The sequence below is a fragment of the Pimephales promelas genome, chromosome 15, assembly GCF_988280905.1.
Source record: "Pimephales promelas chromosome 15, fPimPro1.hap1.1, whole genome shotgun sequence".
Classification (NCBI taxonomy): Eukaryota; Metazoa; Chordata; class Actinopteri; order Cypriniformes; family Leuciscidae; genus Pimephales; species Pimephales promelas.
This window is the reverse complement of record NC_142783.1, coordinates 18,402,322-18,421,238: the sequence shown is the minus strand read 5'-3', so window position 1 is coordinate 18,421,238 and position 18,917 is coordinate 18,402,322. Positions and strand designations below refer to the sequence as shown.

Below are 18,917 nucleotides of genomic sequence, written 5' to 3'. Positions count from 1 at the left end.
AATGTTTTATATACGTTAGAGTGTGTATAATGTGTATTATACTGTGTAATATTATATATAAAATGATCTATTCATTATTATAAATTTTATAATTTATTATTTTATGGAATATAATTTTGATTTATATTTATAATATATCATTATATAAATGTATGATTTATATATATTAAATTAGTATTATTACTATAGATTATATAATATATACATTTATTTAATACAATTATGTACACATACATAAGTGTACATAACTTTTTTTGGTCTGGATCTCAAGGGAGCTGGAGATGCTGCTTGGTACTCACACCTTTTGCGGCACACTTCTCCTACAAGCAGTCTTCATCACTTTCTTCCTGACTCCTCTCCTCACTTTAACACTATTTGTTCAATATAGAATTTAAATATAGGTTCAATCTGTATTTTGTATTTTATTTTAACATTAATGACAGGAATATTAGGCTGCTGACCGAATGCACAGGCCGAATATAATGAGACACATACGGTTTCTTTTTCACTTAGGACATAACCGAGAGAATACTTCCCGAGACAGTTATTTTGACATAATTTTGTGTGTTCGTTTAAGCTCAAGTAAACAAGTAAAAAAAAATATATATTCTTATTAATGATAAACTAATTTAAGTGTGTAATTGATTATATACACACATTTAGGTCTGTAATCAGGTCATTTCTATGTCAAATGAAACTATTGTCAAAGTCCAAGACCAAGTTCACCCCTTTTGTAATTGAAGACAGCATCTGCATGGTGGGCCTTCAGTGGTCCAGGACTTGAAGAACATCTGATTGCTACTCTAAAACCAAGAAATTTGCCTCAGCAAGCGTCGTGACAGCCAAATGAAAAGGAGAATGTTACTACAGAGAGCACGTTATAAACCGGCCCATATTGTAAGTGATCTTAATCCCCCAATCTAACCACTTGTATTCCCTTTTTTCCCTTGAAATGATTCCAATCGCTCTTTGGCAGGGGAGACCCACAACCCAAGTGTGGTGTGAAGAAGATTTCCAGATCTGTGCAACTGGAATAAAAGGAGGGGTCGGGGAGACCACCCGTAAGGATCAGATAAGAGCATGGTAAGCCTGGCCCGAATCAGTTTGGCATTGGAAATTACAGTGATGTTTGCATGGGGAGGAAAGCATTCCCCTCCGCTCTCCGCATAACCACACTATTCTCAGTAATAGATTTCAGGAGGCTTTTTTGCCCGCGTCGGTGGTTGTTTATTATTGTTCCAAATGATAGAGTGCAGAGCTGGGGGATGAGGGGGGGATGAGGAGGGGGCGAAGGGTGCACTGAAAACAATCATCGTCAAACTCGAGTATGCTGACTGTCACTCTAGAGAAAGGCTTTTGGAACGGCCGGCGAGAAGGAAAGATTTATGGTGTCTTAAAAGACACGCTTTAAAAAGCAATGGTTTCGGTTTATAGATTGAAAACACTTTTGTAAAACAGGCTGTGCTTGTACGGGCCACCGTCTGCATATGCAAGTGTGACTACAGGTGAGGGCTCCCTGTTGACTCACCTATGCAAGCACTTAAACCAATGCTGACAGAGTGAGTACGTCTGCATGCTAACAACTGAGCTCTGCATTTGTAATCCTGCAGAATGCAGAGGAAAAAAATAATAAAAGAGTCCGAATTAGCTTAACAGTTTAACATGTTTGTCTTCCCAATCGCTCTATTGTAAGGATGACTAGAAAAGCTGCGGATTAGTGGGGTCAGATGGGTTTCATTCAGGACAGTGGCCTATTGTGCAAACCAACATTTCTGAAAGGACAGTGAGTCTGGAGATCACCATAAAAGTATTGTTCTTTCCAACCGCCCACCCACTGCAAGAGATTTGTGATTGTGCTTCTGGTGTGTTTTTAGTTTTACTTGTTTAAGTGCTGTCTACTCGATGTTGGAGAACAAAATATCTCTGATAAAACAAAAAAAAAGATATAATGGGGTAAATGAATAGCAGGTATAGCCTGAGGTTATCCATGGAAAAGTGAAATAACTGATTATTTTGTATCATGACAGTAACTAATACTAAATTTAATAACTGCAAGTCATTTCTTCTCTGAAGGACGGCGTGCAATCGGAGAGGCTGACTTCAGTAACAACTGATTTTTTTTTTTTAACTAGCATCATTCATTGCCTTGAAAGTACACGAGGTCTCTTTAGCTAGATGGAGAAACACTATCCAAATTCTCCATCCACAAACAGGCCTAGTGGTTGCATTTCACTGTTGATTTAATAGAAATAAAACAGGATGGATTTGGGGATATTACATTAATCTTTCTTGCCTTTCACTTGAGAGGAAATTAAACCAAATGGAGTTCAAATCTCAACTCCACCATTGTGCTCAAGGCTGCCAATGTCCATTCTCCCTTCGGCAAGGTACGTCTCAATTCGCTACACAAATTCCTTCCTGATCCCCATTTCACTGCACTGGGTGAGGTTTCTGAACCCAGCATATGTGCAGGTGCAAAAGTGTAACACTGTCTTAGCAGTAATACACTGATACAAACAGCTTAAAAATAGCCTGGCAATTAGCTTTGCAGAATTGCATTTTCTAAAATGCATTCATCGTGTGAAAACGTTTGTTACTGTTAACACTTACCTTAATCAGAAGGTAAATTGAAATGTAAAATTTAGTGCTGAGCAACAATTAATCGCATCCAAAATAAGTTTGTTTACATAAGTGTGTACTTTGTATAATTATTTTGTATATAAATATATTAAAGACAAATGGGGTTTTTCTATATAAAATATTTATATTTATAATATAATATAAATTATGTATAAATATATACAGTATATACATGCAAATATTTCATAAATATATACATGATGTGTGTATTTATATATAGGCTACAAAATGATTATAGGCTACACTCTAGCCTACACAAACTTTTATTTTGTGTGCAATTAATCTCGATTAATGGTTGCCCAAGCTATTATATTTTAATTTAGTGTCAATTAACCGGGATTCGGAAAAACAACAGTTACTGATTGGTCAATAACGTTTTTTTTTAAGGCGGGGCTTCTCGAAGGGTCGATTCAGGTAAACACTTCTACCCAAAGCACTGATAAATATTCCAGATTCTCTGAATAAAGATTAAATACAAATACTTTTTCTTAATGGTTGATGACATTTCATATTTTTGTAGATTAAATATTTAGATAACCAAAAAACTATGGCTACACAATTGTCTGATTCAATGCTAAATGCTTAGACCGCATCGGCTCAAATAGTGCTTAAAGCATTGCTGTCTACCACAAAGAACACAAATACATATTGTTCTGATTGAATCAGCTCACGATAAAATCAAAATCATCGCAGAGCCAGTAACAACATTCTGAAGCAACCCATAATGTAATATGATGCATCGGGGTTGTTTAAAGGTCCCCGACACTGGCCTGTGTTTTTAACCCGCACGATGCAATTGAATACTGACTGGTTTAAATCTCTATTTCAGTGACTGGGCGAATCCTACGACCTTTTGAACAAACGGGCAGAGCAACAAAACTTTTTATTTGTTGTTACTGAGGCATTGCAACTTACCCTGAAGCTGCACAGAGAATAAACATTCAATTCATTGAATGAAAATGTGGGAAATGACCGCAGCAAGGAAGGAGGAAATAAATTTAACAACGTTCCTCCGGGGCAAAACGCTGACAGTTTGAGGGTCGGAGGGCCGCATTAATATGTATTTCCAATGATTATTGAATTATGTTTATGATATGTTTCCTGAGTCAACATAGCATTAGTGAAGCTTTATTGGTAAATCCGTTCGCTGCGCGCTCCAGTTACGGCTAATGAGGGTAATTATTGCATAGCTTAAATGTAATACTGTATTTGATTCTCAGGCTCCTGAATAACCCCGCGCGCTGGCACGGTGCGTCTCGCGCGCTAACAAAAGGCGCGTTGAGCCCCGGTGAGCGCGCGCTTTGCGCCCCCGGGTCCAGAGGCCAACACACTGATGCCTCAATGGGGTTAATACCCCACCGCATAAAGACGGGATTAGGGCCTAGCTTACACAACGAGGAGGAAGAAAATTGAATGTTTGGGAGAAAATATGCGGCTAATTCCATTCTGTCATCGGTGGATATTAAAGATTATTAGCTGGCACGTTCACGTATTTGTAAATCACAATGGCAGCACTGTGTAATTTGAAAAGCCAAGTGAAACAGAGCCACTCTTGTGCAATGCAGTGTTCGAGTAATTCACTATAGCCTCACAAATGGTTATCGTTATCTTAACATTTTACAAGGCTGTTGAGATATAGATTTACATTAAGATATTTCTGAAAGAAAGAAAAATGTCTTTTTTGTGACAATACTCAAATCAAAGGCTAATGACGAATGGAAAGAGGATTTGGAGAAGTCATTTGGATATATAAACTTGATTTACAAAAAAAAAAAAAAAGAATTCAAATTTAAGTGGGACAAAAGGGAGGACTGACAAACAAATCTCTGGTATAGTATCAGGCCAGGGTCTTTGGCACCTGTGGTGGATTAATGGAGACCACCACCAGTAGCAGTAGGCTGAGGTAAAGCTCAGAGATTGAGTTTCTACTTTAAGTTGCCGTCGTCGGTCCAGGTGCTCTCCCGTAATACCTCCCAGATCCAGACAATATGTTTCTGTTTTACTGCCTTTCTTCTATTCCCGCATCATCCGGAAGTAAAAAACGCCATGATTAGTTTTTGCTTTTCTTTAAAAAGCCAATTATGCAATTAATTTGCTTTGACTGTGTATTTGTAATTTAGCAATTTTGCAACGCCTTTCCCTTGTAATATTTTTAAATGAGCTGACAATCATCTCAGTTTGTTAATGTAGCATGATGTTGTGGTTAAGATAAAGATAGGCATCTGTGGTTGCAGTGTTCTTTGCACACCTGTGCCCTCTAATGGTAAGCATGTCACAGACGCCTCATTGTTGCTGTCCATGGTATTGTCCAGCCTTTTAGTCATGTTAATGTCAACAACACTTATTAGGAATTATAAAACAAATGTCATACTTTATATAAAGAACAAACTCAAACTGCGAGTACCAACCTGTAGCGCAAACGTAAATACCACTTAGAGGCCTTAACGTGTCTTTGAGTCAAGAAAAGAAGGAAAAATTAAAAGAAATTGAAGTGTCACAGGACATTAAGAAGCCTGAGTTAACGCACTAATATTCTGCATTCAATTCATTTGTGACATGCGCTGTTCTGACGTTTTGATGGACTGATTCTAGGTTCCATTATGATTCTGTCACGTCCTTCAGCACCCATTTGAAATTCTTGTGATTCCTGCATGGGCAAATTAGCGCTTTACAAAGGCTCTCTGACAGGAGAGAGAGTGCAGAGAGGGATGTTTGATTCTAAGATGTGTAAATGTGTCTCTGATTCTCATCTTAACGCTCGGTTAGATAACAAGCCACTGCATACGCTTCTGTCTCAGAGCCGCACAGCCAGAGGACCAGCTGCTTTTAATCAGTAATTACTGAGACTGGCTGATAGTTTCACACTAGAAATAATGATTAATATAAGGCCTCATATAGAGAGAGCTTCTTTTATGCACAATGACAGGTTCTCAGCGTAAATTCTTTCGGAAATTGTGTCAAATGTAAGAAATGAACAGGGAAGGGTCAGAATGGGCAGTAGCAATGTATCAAAAACTGAATTAAACAAATTAAACATTTTGACTTTGCCACATGCTACTGATTATTCAAATCTTTCTCTTTGATGAAAAAAAAAAAGGTTTTCTATGGATAACAAATTTGTTATAGATTTTACATGTTGTATAAAAATAACTTTTTTTTTAATTTATTTAAAATTAGTTGTCTGTGTTTGCCACCTATTTAATTACTAAAAGCACTAAATTAAAACAACAGATAGAATTTTTTTTATAATGCACAATGGAAAATATATTTCATTTAATTAAAAATTCCATGCAGGCCTAAAAAGGTAAACACACACTATATTTTACTAACAAACACTGATTCAATTGAGATTTGAGGTTTTAGTATTTGTTTAAAGTAAAAATTCATAAAAACTAGTGCTGTCAAATCGATTAATCGCATTTAACAAAGTTTTTGTTTACATAATATAGTATATCTATGTATGTGTGTGTATACTGTAGGCTATACACACATTTATACACACACACACATAATATATATATATATATATATATATATATATATATATATATATTGTGTAAACAAAAACTTTTATGTTAGATGCGATTAATCACGATGAATCGATTTGACGGCCCTATAAAACTCTTTTTGAAAGCACTGCTGTTGTTTCTGTTATGTGAACATACTGGAAATTTCAAAAATCTATGAAAAGTAGAAATAGTGAGCTGTTATCTTCAGACATAACACTAAACACTTGTTTCACTCACAAAATATTCACATTTAATTATATATATATATAAAAAACAGCATAAGTAGTCATTCCAAAATATTTCGAGTGAATGTTTTCTAATCTTTGTAAGTCACTGTATGTGCTCTGGTCTCAAGCTCTCAAGGCGTCTGTTGAACTGTTGCACCAGTGAATGCCCGTGTTTCAGCACTGTAGAATTCAGCTCAGGGGGTCCTACAAAAGACATACTGTAAAACAGGCACCCGCCATATGACAGCCATGACATGAACAATAAATATGGATTTCTCGTCGGCACCAGCATGGAATGAAAGATTAAATGCAAAGAAGCCCTTTTAATCCAGTGCCAGGTTCCCTTTCTGTCCCTGCTGAAATACACAGGAAATAAACACTGCTGTCTGGCACTGTTCATGGCTCTGCCTCTGTCTAGCACTCTAAATGCAACACACACAGGAGGAATGTAGGCTATCTATCTATCTGTCTATCCTGACATTCATTCATCCACGCACATATTTTCTCTCTGAGACATGATGACATGTAAAAAAAAACGAAATGGAGAATTGTGCACTTCAGGCGATCAGGAGGCTCTGACAGCCTGTCTCACTCCGAGGTTTGTTTTTGCTAGTTAAAATGTGGTTATATTACAAAGTCCCCTTTGATTTGCTGCATTACGATAGATTTTACAGATCAAGGCTTTGAAATATATGTTGTGCCGTGAAGATGCCGGTGTACGGACCCTCTATTGTACAGGCCTGTCTAGGCCTGTCTGCAGATCCACCATTTACTCTCTGTGATTGATGTCAGCTATTCAGCATCTAAGTGGTGGCTTCACACCTCTTTCGCGGCTTTTAATTTCAAATGGCCATCTCATTTTTTTTCAATCCTTTTTACTACCTCCTTTCAGTGCCTCTTGAAAGTTGAGATACATGTACAAAAAGAGGAAATAATAATGCTATAGTTGCCTTTTTGAATTACAGAGAGCAGAGCTGAAAATGCAAGTATCCTTTCATTCAGTCATAATAGGCTAAAGTGTTTACATAAGGGCTAATCAATGTGTCAAAATCAAGTTAAATGGTGGTGTAATGTATTTTTTAGTATTACAAATAAAGTAAAACCGCTCACATATATTGTGTGTGAATTTGTAAACACACACATATACCAAATTGACTTTGGTTGAGATAGGGTAGGTATATATATATATTAGAACCGCAAAGTCAATTTCAGTGAAGAGTTAAATAATTTCCGCATAGTTAAGCACCTTGTTCCCGTTTTTAATCATGCGATAAACATGCAATTATTACAACAAAAGGCACCCATTGAAAAGTAATTGCCGCTCGTATAAGGCAAACTTCCACGCGTAAATGGCCTTTTGCATTTATTCCTGTGATAACTTGTGACCATTGTTTGGCCGATATTTTAATAGACCCTCATTGTTTCATTTGCGTGTCTTACGTTTTAAACAGTCTAATGCGGTGGGTTTCAGCCTTTTTGACTCCCAGGTCCCCATTACAATATTCAAAGCCTTATTCATGTGGACTTCTCCTCGTCCTTCTACTGTAGCCTACTGACGAATCTGCTTGTACAAACGTTTTTATAGGCTATAGGCTACGGAAAAACAGTCAGTAGACTAATTCCGTGATTTCTTTTAAAAAACTATATTAAATACTAACTAAAAGGGGACAAATGAGGTGAGAGTTAAATGAGAAATGTCAGTTTGAATGTTGCACATCTTGATTTTGGTGTTTCGCTTACATAATTAAATAGGCTAATATATAGGCTAAATTAAAATTGTAATAGGCTAATATAATACTAAATAATGATGTCAAAAGTTAGTGTGCTGAGTCCCCCCTGACTAACCACTGATTAACGTGTGGCAGGTTCATGAGAGAGTTTTTTTTTTTTTCCCGCATCTAGCGACATTTTGTTATGCAGTTATTATGCCTGTGCATAATTAGTAGATTTGTGTGATTCCGTAAATTTAAATCAATTTTATACTCGGTGAATACAGTCCATAAACACTATATGAATGTGTTATTCATAGTTTAGATTTAGTTTAGGCTAATCAACCGTGCCATGCCCACGGATAAGCTTCCTGGATCTCCTCTGGTTTTCCAATAAACATTTAGACATTAGGCTACAATTGCGCGATATTGGAGACAAATTGAATAGCCAAGGTAAGCAAGCAGCATCTTCCCTCATGCAAATTCCATTTGATCAAGCAATGTAATTGCAATAAGTATGTTTTAGAGCTGGAGAATAGAGCCGCTAATGGTCGTTATCTTATCACAGCGAGGGTCATATGTTCATTGAGCGCGTGCTTATTGGAGGTGTTATAAGTTAACACGCGCGATTTCCTCCCTACCGGGAATCCGCTCGTGATGGAGTAAACACGCTAATCTGCTCAGCATTATCTCCCGTGGACAGAGCGCGACAGTCGTGTCAGACCGAGCCTTCTGCAAATAACATGTACTATTAAGCAATTTAAGATATAGTCCTTGGTAATGCAGCGGAATCCGTGGACATCAGTTCAGGGGTAACAAAGAGAAATAAATAAAAAGATTGGTATACGAAGCGGGAGTGCTATAACGTTTTTTTTTTCAACGTAACTCAGTGATTTTGTTTCAAAACTTTGATATAAAAGCCTACTGTTATAAGCTATACCTGCTACAAATGTAGACTCGTTTTGAAACGGTTTCCCTAAACTGTGTAAAGTGATGTCAAGTAGCTAGGCTATACAGATTTAGCACTGTTTAAAACATAGGCTACATGTAATTTGATAATGTGTATTTTATTGTGGTAAACAAATAGATTATTTTATGCCATCATATTGTATTTTTTATTTAAACAGGAAACATTAAATTGTAAACGAGAAATTGCCTATACATAAAACCGAAAGTCTCACAGTTCTGTCAGATATAGCTATTTTGTGCATTTTCAGGTCCATTATAGAAAGTAATGTTACAAGCCACGTCTGCTCTTTCATTTATTTTTATATTTTTTATATTTTTTATATTTGGGTGGATGTTACCAGAACCTGCTGATTCATATGATTTCTGCCATAGCCTAACATCGCAAATCAATTAATAAAACATGAAATTATAGCTACTCTCTTATGTCAAAATAATCCTGCAAATCATTTATATTTTATAGCGACTTAAAACATCTTCTGTCCACCTCTGTTAAAACACTTGCCGGTTTTAGAAATTGAAAAATAAATTATTTGAAAGGAGTGTCTGTTGATATGAGAGCGAGATGTTATACATTTTAAAAAAAAATCTAAATAAAAAAATAATCTCACCTGCTATAGGACTCAGAATCTGTTTGCTGAAGTGAAGTCGCTTCTTCTCATCAACACAGGAACAAACAGATGCATTTTACGCATAAAGAACTTTACAGCTATATTGTATTTTTTTTATTTTAATTTAAAAGGAGGAAATACAACTAGACAACAATTTACAACTTTAAGTACAAGTGTTGACAGAATCCATCTGACTGTCTCTTTAAAAATGCTGACTGGAACTAAATTATTTGTTTCAAAAGTCAGCAAATAACTTTAATCGAATTAATTCTCAATACACAGATCGGTGGTTTTCACGCCATTGTGTGCTAACCTTAAACCCAGCCAATCTCTTATTGGAGAAGTCATTCACAAATCCTTCAATGACGTCAGCGGGGTATAAAACTGAGCAGGAGGTTGAGCTCAGCCACAAACGAGTCACTGAATCTCTTGTGCTTGGTCACTCTTTCCAAAGGGAAAAAACTCGAAGAATTCGCTCTTTTTGCTACTATGAGGAAAACCTGTGATTTTTAAAAGGACTACGAGAACATTTTAGTACGGTTGGCACCAAGTCTCAAACAACTTTTCGCTTGTGATGCCCGCTGGGATGTTTAGTATCGACAGCATCTTGGCAGGGAGACCCAGCTGCAAGGACTCGGTTCTGCTCCATCGGAATGCTCCGGTTGTGTTCTCCAACTTGACGGAATCCTTGTACACAGCAGCTAGCGAATTTAATGGACTGTATTCACACACAGGACCCCCAGCTCCTAACTTACAATCGATAAATGGAACCAGGATAGGCTACAACAACTACTACTATGGACAACTTCATGTCCAGGGGCCGACTGGGCCAGCTTGCTGCGGCGCAATACCAACCCTTGGCTCGCAACAGTGCCCGTGTATTCCCACAGGTAGGCAGTGTTACTTTTATTGCTTTCTATCGGTTTGTAGCATATATGTATTTTTATATAGCCTATATATTTATTTCAGTGCATCAGAATTCTCTTAATAAAATGCATGGTGGATTTTGCTCCTCTTCATTTTTGCAGCACATTTTAAATAAATGGCTGCTATTACAGCCAAGTTAAGTTTTATAGTCCGGTGTGATTTGTTCTTTTTTTTATTACAAAAGCATCAAACCAACACGAACCTAATTGTAACATCAAACACTTTTAGTCTAAAAAAGGAACGCAGAAAATTATATTTCTTGATCAGAAGGACTTTTTTTGTTGTTGTTGTTGTTGCAGAACTTAGCCATTTGTTTACGTTTTACACAAGTCAGAGGACTTTGAAATTGTGTATTTATGCTTTTTAATCCAAAAAAAAAAAAAATTGATCTTATTTTCAGGTTACGATAGCGCCGGTTCAGTGCTTATTTCTCCAGTCCCACATCAGATGATGTCGTACATGAACGTGGGCACCTTGTCCAGAACCGAGCTACAGCTACTCAACCAGTTACACTGTCGGCGCAAGAGAAGACACCGAACCATATTCACCGACGAGCAGCTCGAGGCACTGGAGAACCTTTTTCAAGAAACCAAATACCCTGATGTTGGCACACGAGAGCAACTGGCACGAAAAGTGCACCTACGTGAAGAGAAAGTAGAGGTGAGTGACATGTATTATTTTTTATTATTTTAAATAGTTAATATTTAAAATGAAAGTTAACGTTGGTTTGCAGTCTATTTACAAAATATACAATATGGCCGAGGTTCTAACACTGTTAAAAAATGTTCATGATTTATCTTTTTTTTTTTTTTTTTTTTGGTCAAACAATCTTAGAAAATGTATGTGGTTCAGATTATGTAGGCCTAGTATTATGAGTTTCTGTTGAACGAAACAATCTCCTTCATTGTATCAATTAAAATTTAAATGTCAAACCTAAAAAAATTAAGTTAACCAAAAATATTTTTTTCACAGTGCTTATACTGACAAGAGAGTGTGTATAACCTATTTAATGTATAATTATTTTGTGGAGCTGCCTGTAATTTTCTACAGCATTCCATAAAAAAAGCCTTACAATAGGCCTAGTTAATACAAATAGGATTTTAGGAAGACAAATGCACAGTTAAAAACGCATTAATCCACTAAAATGATATTCCATTTCGTTCTTTCTTTCTTTTTAAAAACGTGTCGTAGACTAATAGGCTACGTAGTAGAAATCAGTGAAATTGTGACAAGTTCTATAAATATATAAAACATAAAAAACTCAAAGTTTTTTAGGAACCACAAAAGTTAGGCTACATTTGAGTTTAGTCAGAATGCGTTTAGAAGAAGTGCTCGCGTTTCAACCACTGTCATTTATCGCTTTATAGATGAACATGTCACAAAACCGTTTAGTGTTTTGTCTATAACTGAAGAAAGATTAGGCTATTTATTCTAGTTCGCGGCGTCATGGGCGCAAAAGTCTATTTGTTTTTTTTATCAATGAAAAGTACTGGCAGAAATTTCTCGACCCCCTGCAAGTCAGTGAATAGCCTAATTCGCACACTGCATAAACAAACTCGAGATTTTAAATGACATGTGTGTATATATATATATATATATATATATATATATATATATATATATATATATATATATATATATATATTCTTGAAATTTTACCCATTTTCTTCGCTTTTTAAGCATTTTATCCATTTTCTTCGCTTAGGTTTGGTTCAAAAACAGACGAGCAAAATGGAGAAGACAGAAAAGGTCTTCATCAGAGGAATCAGAAAACTCACAGAAATGGAACAAATCCACGAAAACAACCACGGAGAAAATCGAGGAAGGCAAAAGTGACGTGGATTCTGACAGCTGATAAATAGAATATCAAACCGGGAAATCTTGCACAAAATACGATTCGGACTTTATGTACATATTGTAAAGTAGGCTACCATGTGAGTAGGAGTAAAATGTGTTGTCATGCTGTTGCACAGATGTATAGTAAATGTTACCTTTAACAATGATATTGTTATTTATATTAATTTAAATTTACACAGACAAAATAACGTGGATTGTGGCCATATATTGCCTGCCTGATATACTGAAATCGTTTTTGAATTCTTGTCGTAGATAACTAAATAAAATGTTCTTGAATGGGCTGTAACTGACATGTAGCTATGGCAGGACGATCAAGTTTGAAATTGATTAAATCAGCGTTTAACCGCCTGAAAACAACAACAAAAAAAGAACATAAACAACTATTAAAGTAATATCTAAAAAAGAAGTTTGACTTTTCTCATTTATTTAAAATGTTGCAAATATTCTCAAGCATTTCAATTCACCGAGTCCTCTTCGGATTTGTTGATTATCAGCATTTGTTAAACGAGGGTTTTTCTAATTTAGATCTTTATGCTATAGCTAATAACATTTTCATAAAGTGTAGGCTCGAGAGACCTTATTATAGGCTATCACTGTAACTTATCTTTATGCCTAGGGGTAATGAAAATATATATATTTGAGCACACTGGTTGTGAACAAGCTTATATATTAGAGAACTTGACATGAAAATGTCGGATGTCTCATTTGTATCTCTTTTAATAAGTCCAAAAGTCAAATAATTAGAGCCGATAAACGGCCTGAATGGATTGTCATATATCTCCCAGCTCGCTGATGACCTAATAATCTCAGAGGAATGACATGAAGTAGCCTATTGAATGGTGTAAAAAGCACGAAAACCACCTGTTCTTTTTATTAACCAGTTTGCCAGAATGTATTCAAACAGCAAAGCAAACAAAAACACATATCATACTGTTTAATGACGATGATGATGATGATTATTATTATTCATTTTAAGCGAACTTCCCTCGGCTACATATAGGCCTAAATATAGCCTAAGCTGTGCCGGAAAAAAAAATCTAACGGTGAAAAGAACCTCAAACGACAACATTCAAAGTATTATATCGCCTCTAGTGTTTTGACGCTGGCATGCGTTTATTCAATGTTGTGATGTCACTTTATGCTCACACTGCACTCAATAGGCCTAGATATATTTTCCCCTCTAGTAACTTTAACAAATCGAAATCAATTTAAGTCACCATTTTAACCCGGAATTAGAACTGTGGCAGTGTGATAATGGTGTTGTGTTTCTTAAACAAGCTCATAAAATGTCTGCCTATGCCTGAACAGATTATTATTCTTTTTTACATTTTAGCACATGAAAGATTTTTACATATGGTTTATTAAACGTCTCTCACACTGTCCAATGACACTTGACATTGTAAATTCCTGGTAACTTTTATAATAACAATAATTAAACCCTAACCTTATATTATATTTGACACTATTAAAATGAATTAGCCTGCCCCTAAAACAAGCTAACAATTTCCATGAAATAGCCTAGTCCAAATACAGTACATTAACCCAGATATTTCAGTTTCTGTGTTATCTCCTGCTAATGGACCATAACATCTATCCACACAAGGGTGTGCAAGAGAAATTATATGGAAACTGCAAATACAGATGTGCGTGTTTGCCTGTGTGCGTAAGGAATGGACAGGGATACTGCCTACATATTTAAAAGAATAATTACAGCTTAGTCTGTTTTGAAGGTATATAAGCTAATTAAATATGATTTGTGACGCTGGCAACATGCCAGTCTTGCCTGTAAGAACACTCTTTTTGAATTACATTGACAATTTTCTCCTGATGAAACGCAGATCTTGAGTTTTGAAGGGCAACAGTGTGAGCCGAATATTTATTTGTGTTTATGTGCTTATGCATTTGAGCTATTTATCATCAGAAATAAACATCCATACCCAGTCTTTGACTTAGGGCAGCATGTTTTTCCAGACATGAAGCTGATTAAGTGTGATGTTTTTACTAAACACTCCAGCAATCGAAGACATTGGTACTTTCTTAACAATTTGTTATTCCTTCACAGTAAATAGTTAGTTGAGTGATTTAAATGACAGTCTGCTAATCTATACCTGCAGTCTCCTTTTTTTTTTTTTTTTTTTTTTTTTAAACAGCACACTATTCTAAAACCACACCGAAAGAATAATACCTTAAACGTCTTCGGTGGCTTTTTAAAAACAGATTAAATGCAGGTACTTAAAGATTTGGCAATAACACAAACCAAGAAACAAAGCATGTTGCACTAATAATAATCCTTCACATGTCTAGTGTGATTTATAAAGTGTTTCTTCACTGAGTGCCAGTGAGATATACAAAGCACAGGACTGAGTCTTTTTTGTTGAAAGCACAGGACCGAGTCCCCCCAGCACTAGCTGTAATTCAGTATTTCAAAAATTTAATACACACTTTGTTTAGTTTTTTTCAAACCATTATTTCTTTGACCTTTTTACGCATAGTTCCCGAGACTTGGAAAAACATAGGTGGAGTCCAAGAAAAATTAAGCAGCAAGTCAAGTCCAGAAACAGATAAATCTTTAGCCGTGTGCTTGTTTTCAAAGAAATGCTGCATTTTGCTCCATATTCTCGGTTGTGTACAAGCTGCATTTTTTCTCTACATCTCGCTTACATAATTAAAATCATAACGCTGGTCTAATAAATGGTGATGCTTTCATTGAGAAAATGGCAGATGTTCTCAATTTCTATTACTGCTAACATGTATTAATTGAATTAGATTGTGTGCTCTGATTTACCTTTTCTTCTGAGAGATGTGGCCACATGATTGACAGCTTTTGGGTGGATTCCCCCATCTAAATATAGTAACGGGTGTTGGCCATCCTCTGTGGTGCGTTTCGAGAAACATATAAAATGGCGCAGGACGGACTCTGAACGAAAGAAAGACAAATAATACATATTTTTACCACCATAAACATTTTCCTATATCATTACCGTATTTCAGTGGGATGGCATGTGGTTTGGTACTCTGCAAAACCCTAGAATGCCCTACAATGCGACATCATGTTTTTAAAATTATAAGTTCAAGAAACAAGTATACTGTAAAAAGTGTTCAGTTCACATACTTTAAAAAAAATGTAGTTTACCCGTTGCCTTCAATTAAGTAAATAAACTTAACTTGATAATAAGCATGACGTTTATTTACTAATAATTTTAAGGCAATGGGTTTACTCATTTTTTTTTTTTTGAAAGTTAGGTCAACTAATCGCTTTTTACATTGTTATGTAGTGAGCTTAGCACCTTTATAGGTTTTAGCAATTGTGGCCTTTCATTCTGTGTGTAATTACTAGGCTTGTCACCACATTCATTCCAGCACGCTAGCTACCAACTGCCTTCTGTTAGCGTCCCTCCCACCAAAACCACGGCCGCTGAAAAGCAAGTGGGACCCCAGGTCAGGACCGCCAGCTAGCGGCAAACACATCTCTCCGAAGTAAATCAGGTAATCATATACTAAAGCCAATTTTTCTTTCATTTACAAGGCTCAGATCACATCTTTATGTTCTCTGGGCCCTCAAGGTCCAGCTCTTTAGAGAAGGCATAACCGTTTCCCTCTCAAGCGTCCTGCCAAAGCAAACAAACACGAGCAATATGAATGAGCTGTATCTATGGAGAATGCATGCATGAGTGTGTGTACATTCATAAGGGTGTGGAACAAGTGCTGGGAAATCAGGAAGGGCCCATCTTACGGCACTGCCCTGGCTTCAGTGCTGATTAGCGGTGTGGGCTAGCCTCAGCCCTCCAGTAGGGTTTGCCTCTGGTGTGGGGGTGAGCAGGACACCCGCCTGTGGGTAAGCGGGAGGAGGAGTGCACACTTTTGACCCGCTGTGAAACGCTTGGCCCTGCTTTCAGAACGGCCCCCGGGGAATCGCAGGAACAGGCACAGGGCAAGTTCGCATGCAGCACACCGGGAACACGGCTTATGACACTCTCCAGATAGTTTAAGACCTTTAATGTACTCGCAAGGACGCTCAGATTAGAGCGTGTGTTATTCCGCAACCTTCAGGGCAATTCACTCCCTCAAAAGCATGCCACAAATGACAGGCTGTTGCTGAGACCCAACAGGGAAGTCGTTGTTTTGTGACCTCATAATGCGCCCTTTTCCTTCCACTTGGTGAGAGCTGAAAGTAAATAAAACAATGTGGGGATTAATGGCGGAATGTTTCAAGCGCTTTACTCGTCCGTGGCAGGCGAAATCACAGGCGTTTACGGGAGATAAATCAAAATTATTTGTATCAACAACACAGGCAGCTTGGATCCTGAATGATAGATCATATGAAAATGAAAAACTAAGCTTAGGTTTAAAATGTAATTTTCAGTGATGTGAAAAAAAAAATAAGAATAAGGCAAAAGTGAATATGTTCGCGGTATTATATTATTAAAGAGGTATGTCCTATATAGTACAGTATAAACATATTGAAAAGACAATTGATTGAAGAAATGATTTCCTTGCGTTGTTCTTTCCGGACAGAAAATTACATAGCGCATATCATTTTACATCTGAAAAGAATGGCATGTTTCAGAGGACAATTCCTGTATATAATAAAACATAAGAATATGCGCCTTGAATACAAGGGATATATAATTTTCTAACTTTATAGTTTTCAAGCCGCAAGGAATTTAAACAAGTATATCAAGAACTGTTTGAAATAACATGAGGAAACATGAATTTAGCAGAAAACCCAAAGGCACAATGATGTACGACACTCTGATAGATGAAGCGCAAACAAAGACTTAAAGCAAAGCATTTTCACAACAAATGAATTATCAATAAATCACAATGACAGATTTACATTACCGTGACAAATGAACTGCTCTGTAAGCGTATGCTAACTTTTTCGGTGCTTTTTCCCAGACACTCTCCTATAATAAAACCAAGAAAAGCAATATGTTATCTATCAAAAGCAATTTATCTTATCTTATGCATGCGGTATTAAACCCAGAAGATTAGTTCCACAAGATCTGCAAAACAAATAAAATGTGTCATTAAAATAATAGCTAATTTTGCAGATCATGTATCACCATTTCAAGGAAAGAAAGCATTGATTTAAAGTTCAGTGGGGTACGATTCAAAACATTCAGTCAACACATCTCAAAGGCCTAGCATAATTATGAACACATTTAAACTGGACTTTTCAGATTTAAAATGATTAGGGGTCCCAATCTGCCCTCTAGTGGACACAAAGGATGTAGATACATGGCATATTTAATAATACCAAGTTATAAAATAACTAAAATGAATGTCATGACTTCCAACCAGCTGAATTAGACAATAAAAAGTACAAACTTTAAATGTGTTCAAAATTATTGCATTAAATTGACATATTGTACAGTTAACACGTCAACTTATGACAACCTTAAATATGAATTCTCTTAAATTTTCCACACACCCCCTTGCGGCTGTCTGGGGGGTTCCCACTTCCCAAGCCCCAGCTCTCAGTCCCCTATAATCAAACTGTGATATGTTAGCTGCACAACAGCAGCTTTACCTAATAAAAAATCATTTGTTTTTTGAAATACAAACTGCCCAGGTATTCTGCGCACCGTAATTATGCTATGATTAAAGAAGCCCGGTGATGATTATCATCTGAGGCCAATTACAAAAAGTGATATTACATTGAACGATTGCAATGAAACAAAACACCAAGAGGCAGAGATAGTGTCCGCTCTCCCTCTCTTCCCCCACGTGCTATTTTCCCCAATTAATTCCCTGACAGACGATATCCACCATGCACCGTAGCCTACTTTCCAGTTTCCACAAAACATATCTTAGGTTAAACATGCAATCAAAGCACCAGCGCCACGAGAGAAGGATAGACCTCTCTTGGCAGCCTTACCCAGAATCCCTTCAGTCATAACAAATCTGCCCCGTGGCCGCTGATGGACAGCTGGTTTACAGCCAATGTCAGGCATTAACAGATTTGATCCGTATTCGAAAAAGGAGGCCTGGGAGCCGCCGAGGAGTGGTGGGTGGCGGGTGGCGGGTGGCGGGCGTCTCACGCCAGGGCCTATGCGTGATTTCACTCTCACACCCACAAGCACAAGCGCGCTCGCTGTATTTCTTTCTCTTTCTCTGTAGCATCAATAAACATTATGCTGCAAATACACACACATTATTTATGCATTACGCACACATTAAAAATATCAAATCTACAGATAAAAGGCAGGCGGTTATCCACTTAGTAAGCTATGCAGAACCGAATGTGTGCGCGCATTCACTTTTGGTGTTTAACCGAGTCTGTGGGTGGGATTCGGTGCGGATGGCTTTACACTTCTCTTCGCTGAATTTAACACACATAATCTGAGGCTCGCGAGGGCAGAAGCGGGAAGCTCTCATTAAAGAACCCGTGTTATGTTTTATGAACTATGAAATTCACTTAAGACCTCAGAGGGAAAAAGAACTGCACTATAGTAAATATTTATCAGT

At 36.9% G+C, this 18,917-nt stretch overlaps 1 protein-coding gene and 1 long non-coding RNA gene across 2 annotated transcripts; one reads left to right on the top strand and one right to left on the bottom strand.

The window, feature by feature from the left end:
- The first annotated feature begins 636 nt into the window (after positions 1-636).
- gsc (goosecoid) lies at positions 637-12,935 on the top strand. Its single transcript, XM_039670930.2, has 4 exons — positions 637-1,083; positions 9,945-10,552; positions 10,990-11,249; positions 12,295-12,935. Exons 2-4 carry the CDS (start codon positions 10,237-10,239, stop codon positions 12,442-12,444), a joined length of 726 nt encoding a protein of 241 aa, XP_039526864.2. The 5' UTR covers positions 637-1,083; positions 9,945-10,236; the 3' UTR covers positions 12,445-12,935.
- A 2,628-nt stretch (positions 12,936-15,563) lies between these two features.
- Positions 15,564-18,703, bottom strand: LOC148973552 (uncharacterized). The gene is made up of 3 exons (XR_016146600.1): positions 18,328-18,703; positions 17,289-17,353; positions 15,564-16,611 (listed from the first exon to the last, which is right to left on the bottom strand). It is a non-coding gene; the product is annotated as an uncharacterized LOC148973552 (long non-coding RNA).
- Between the last annotated feature and the right edge of the window lie 214 nt (positions 18,704-18,917).

What these genes read in the sequence shown, in the direction of transcription:
- gsc (XM_039670930.2), top strand. Translation starts at nt 10,237, where the DNA reads ATGCCCGCTGGGATGTTTAGTATCGACAGCATCTTGGCAGGGAGACCC. An exon ending in GTGCCCGTGTATTCCCACAG is followed by an intron (nt 10,553 to 10,989) that starts GTAGGCAGTGTT and finishes TCTTATTTTCAG; the next exon opens with GTTACGATAGCGCCGGTTCA. An exon ending in TACGTGAAGAGAAAGTAGAG is followed by an intron (nt 11,250 to 12,294) that starts GTGAGTGACATG and finishes TTCTTCGCTTAG; the next exon opens with GTTTGGTTCAAAAACAGACG.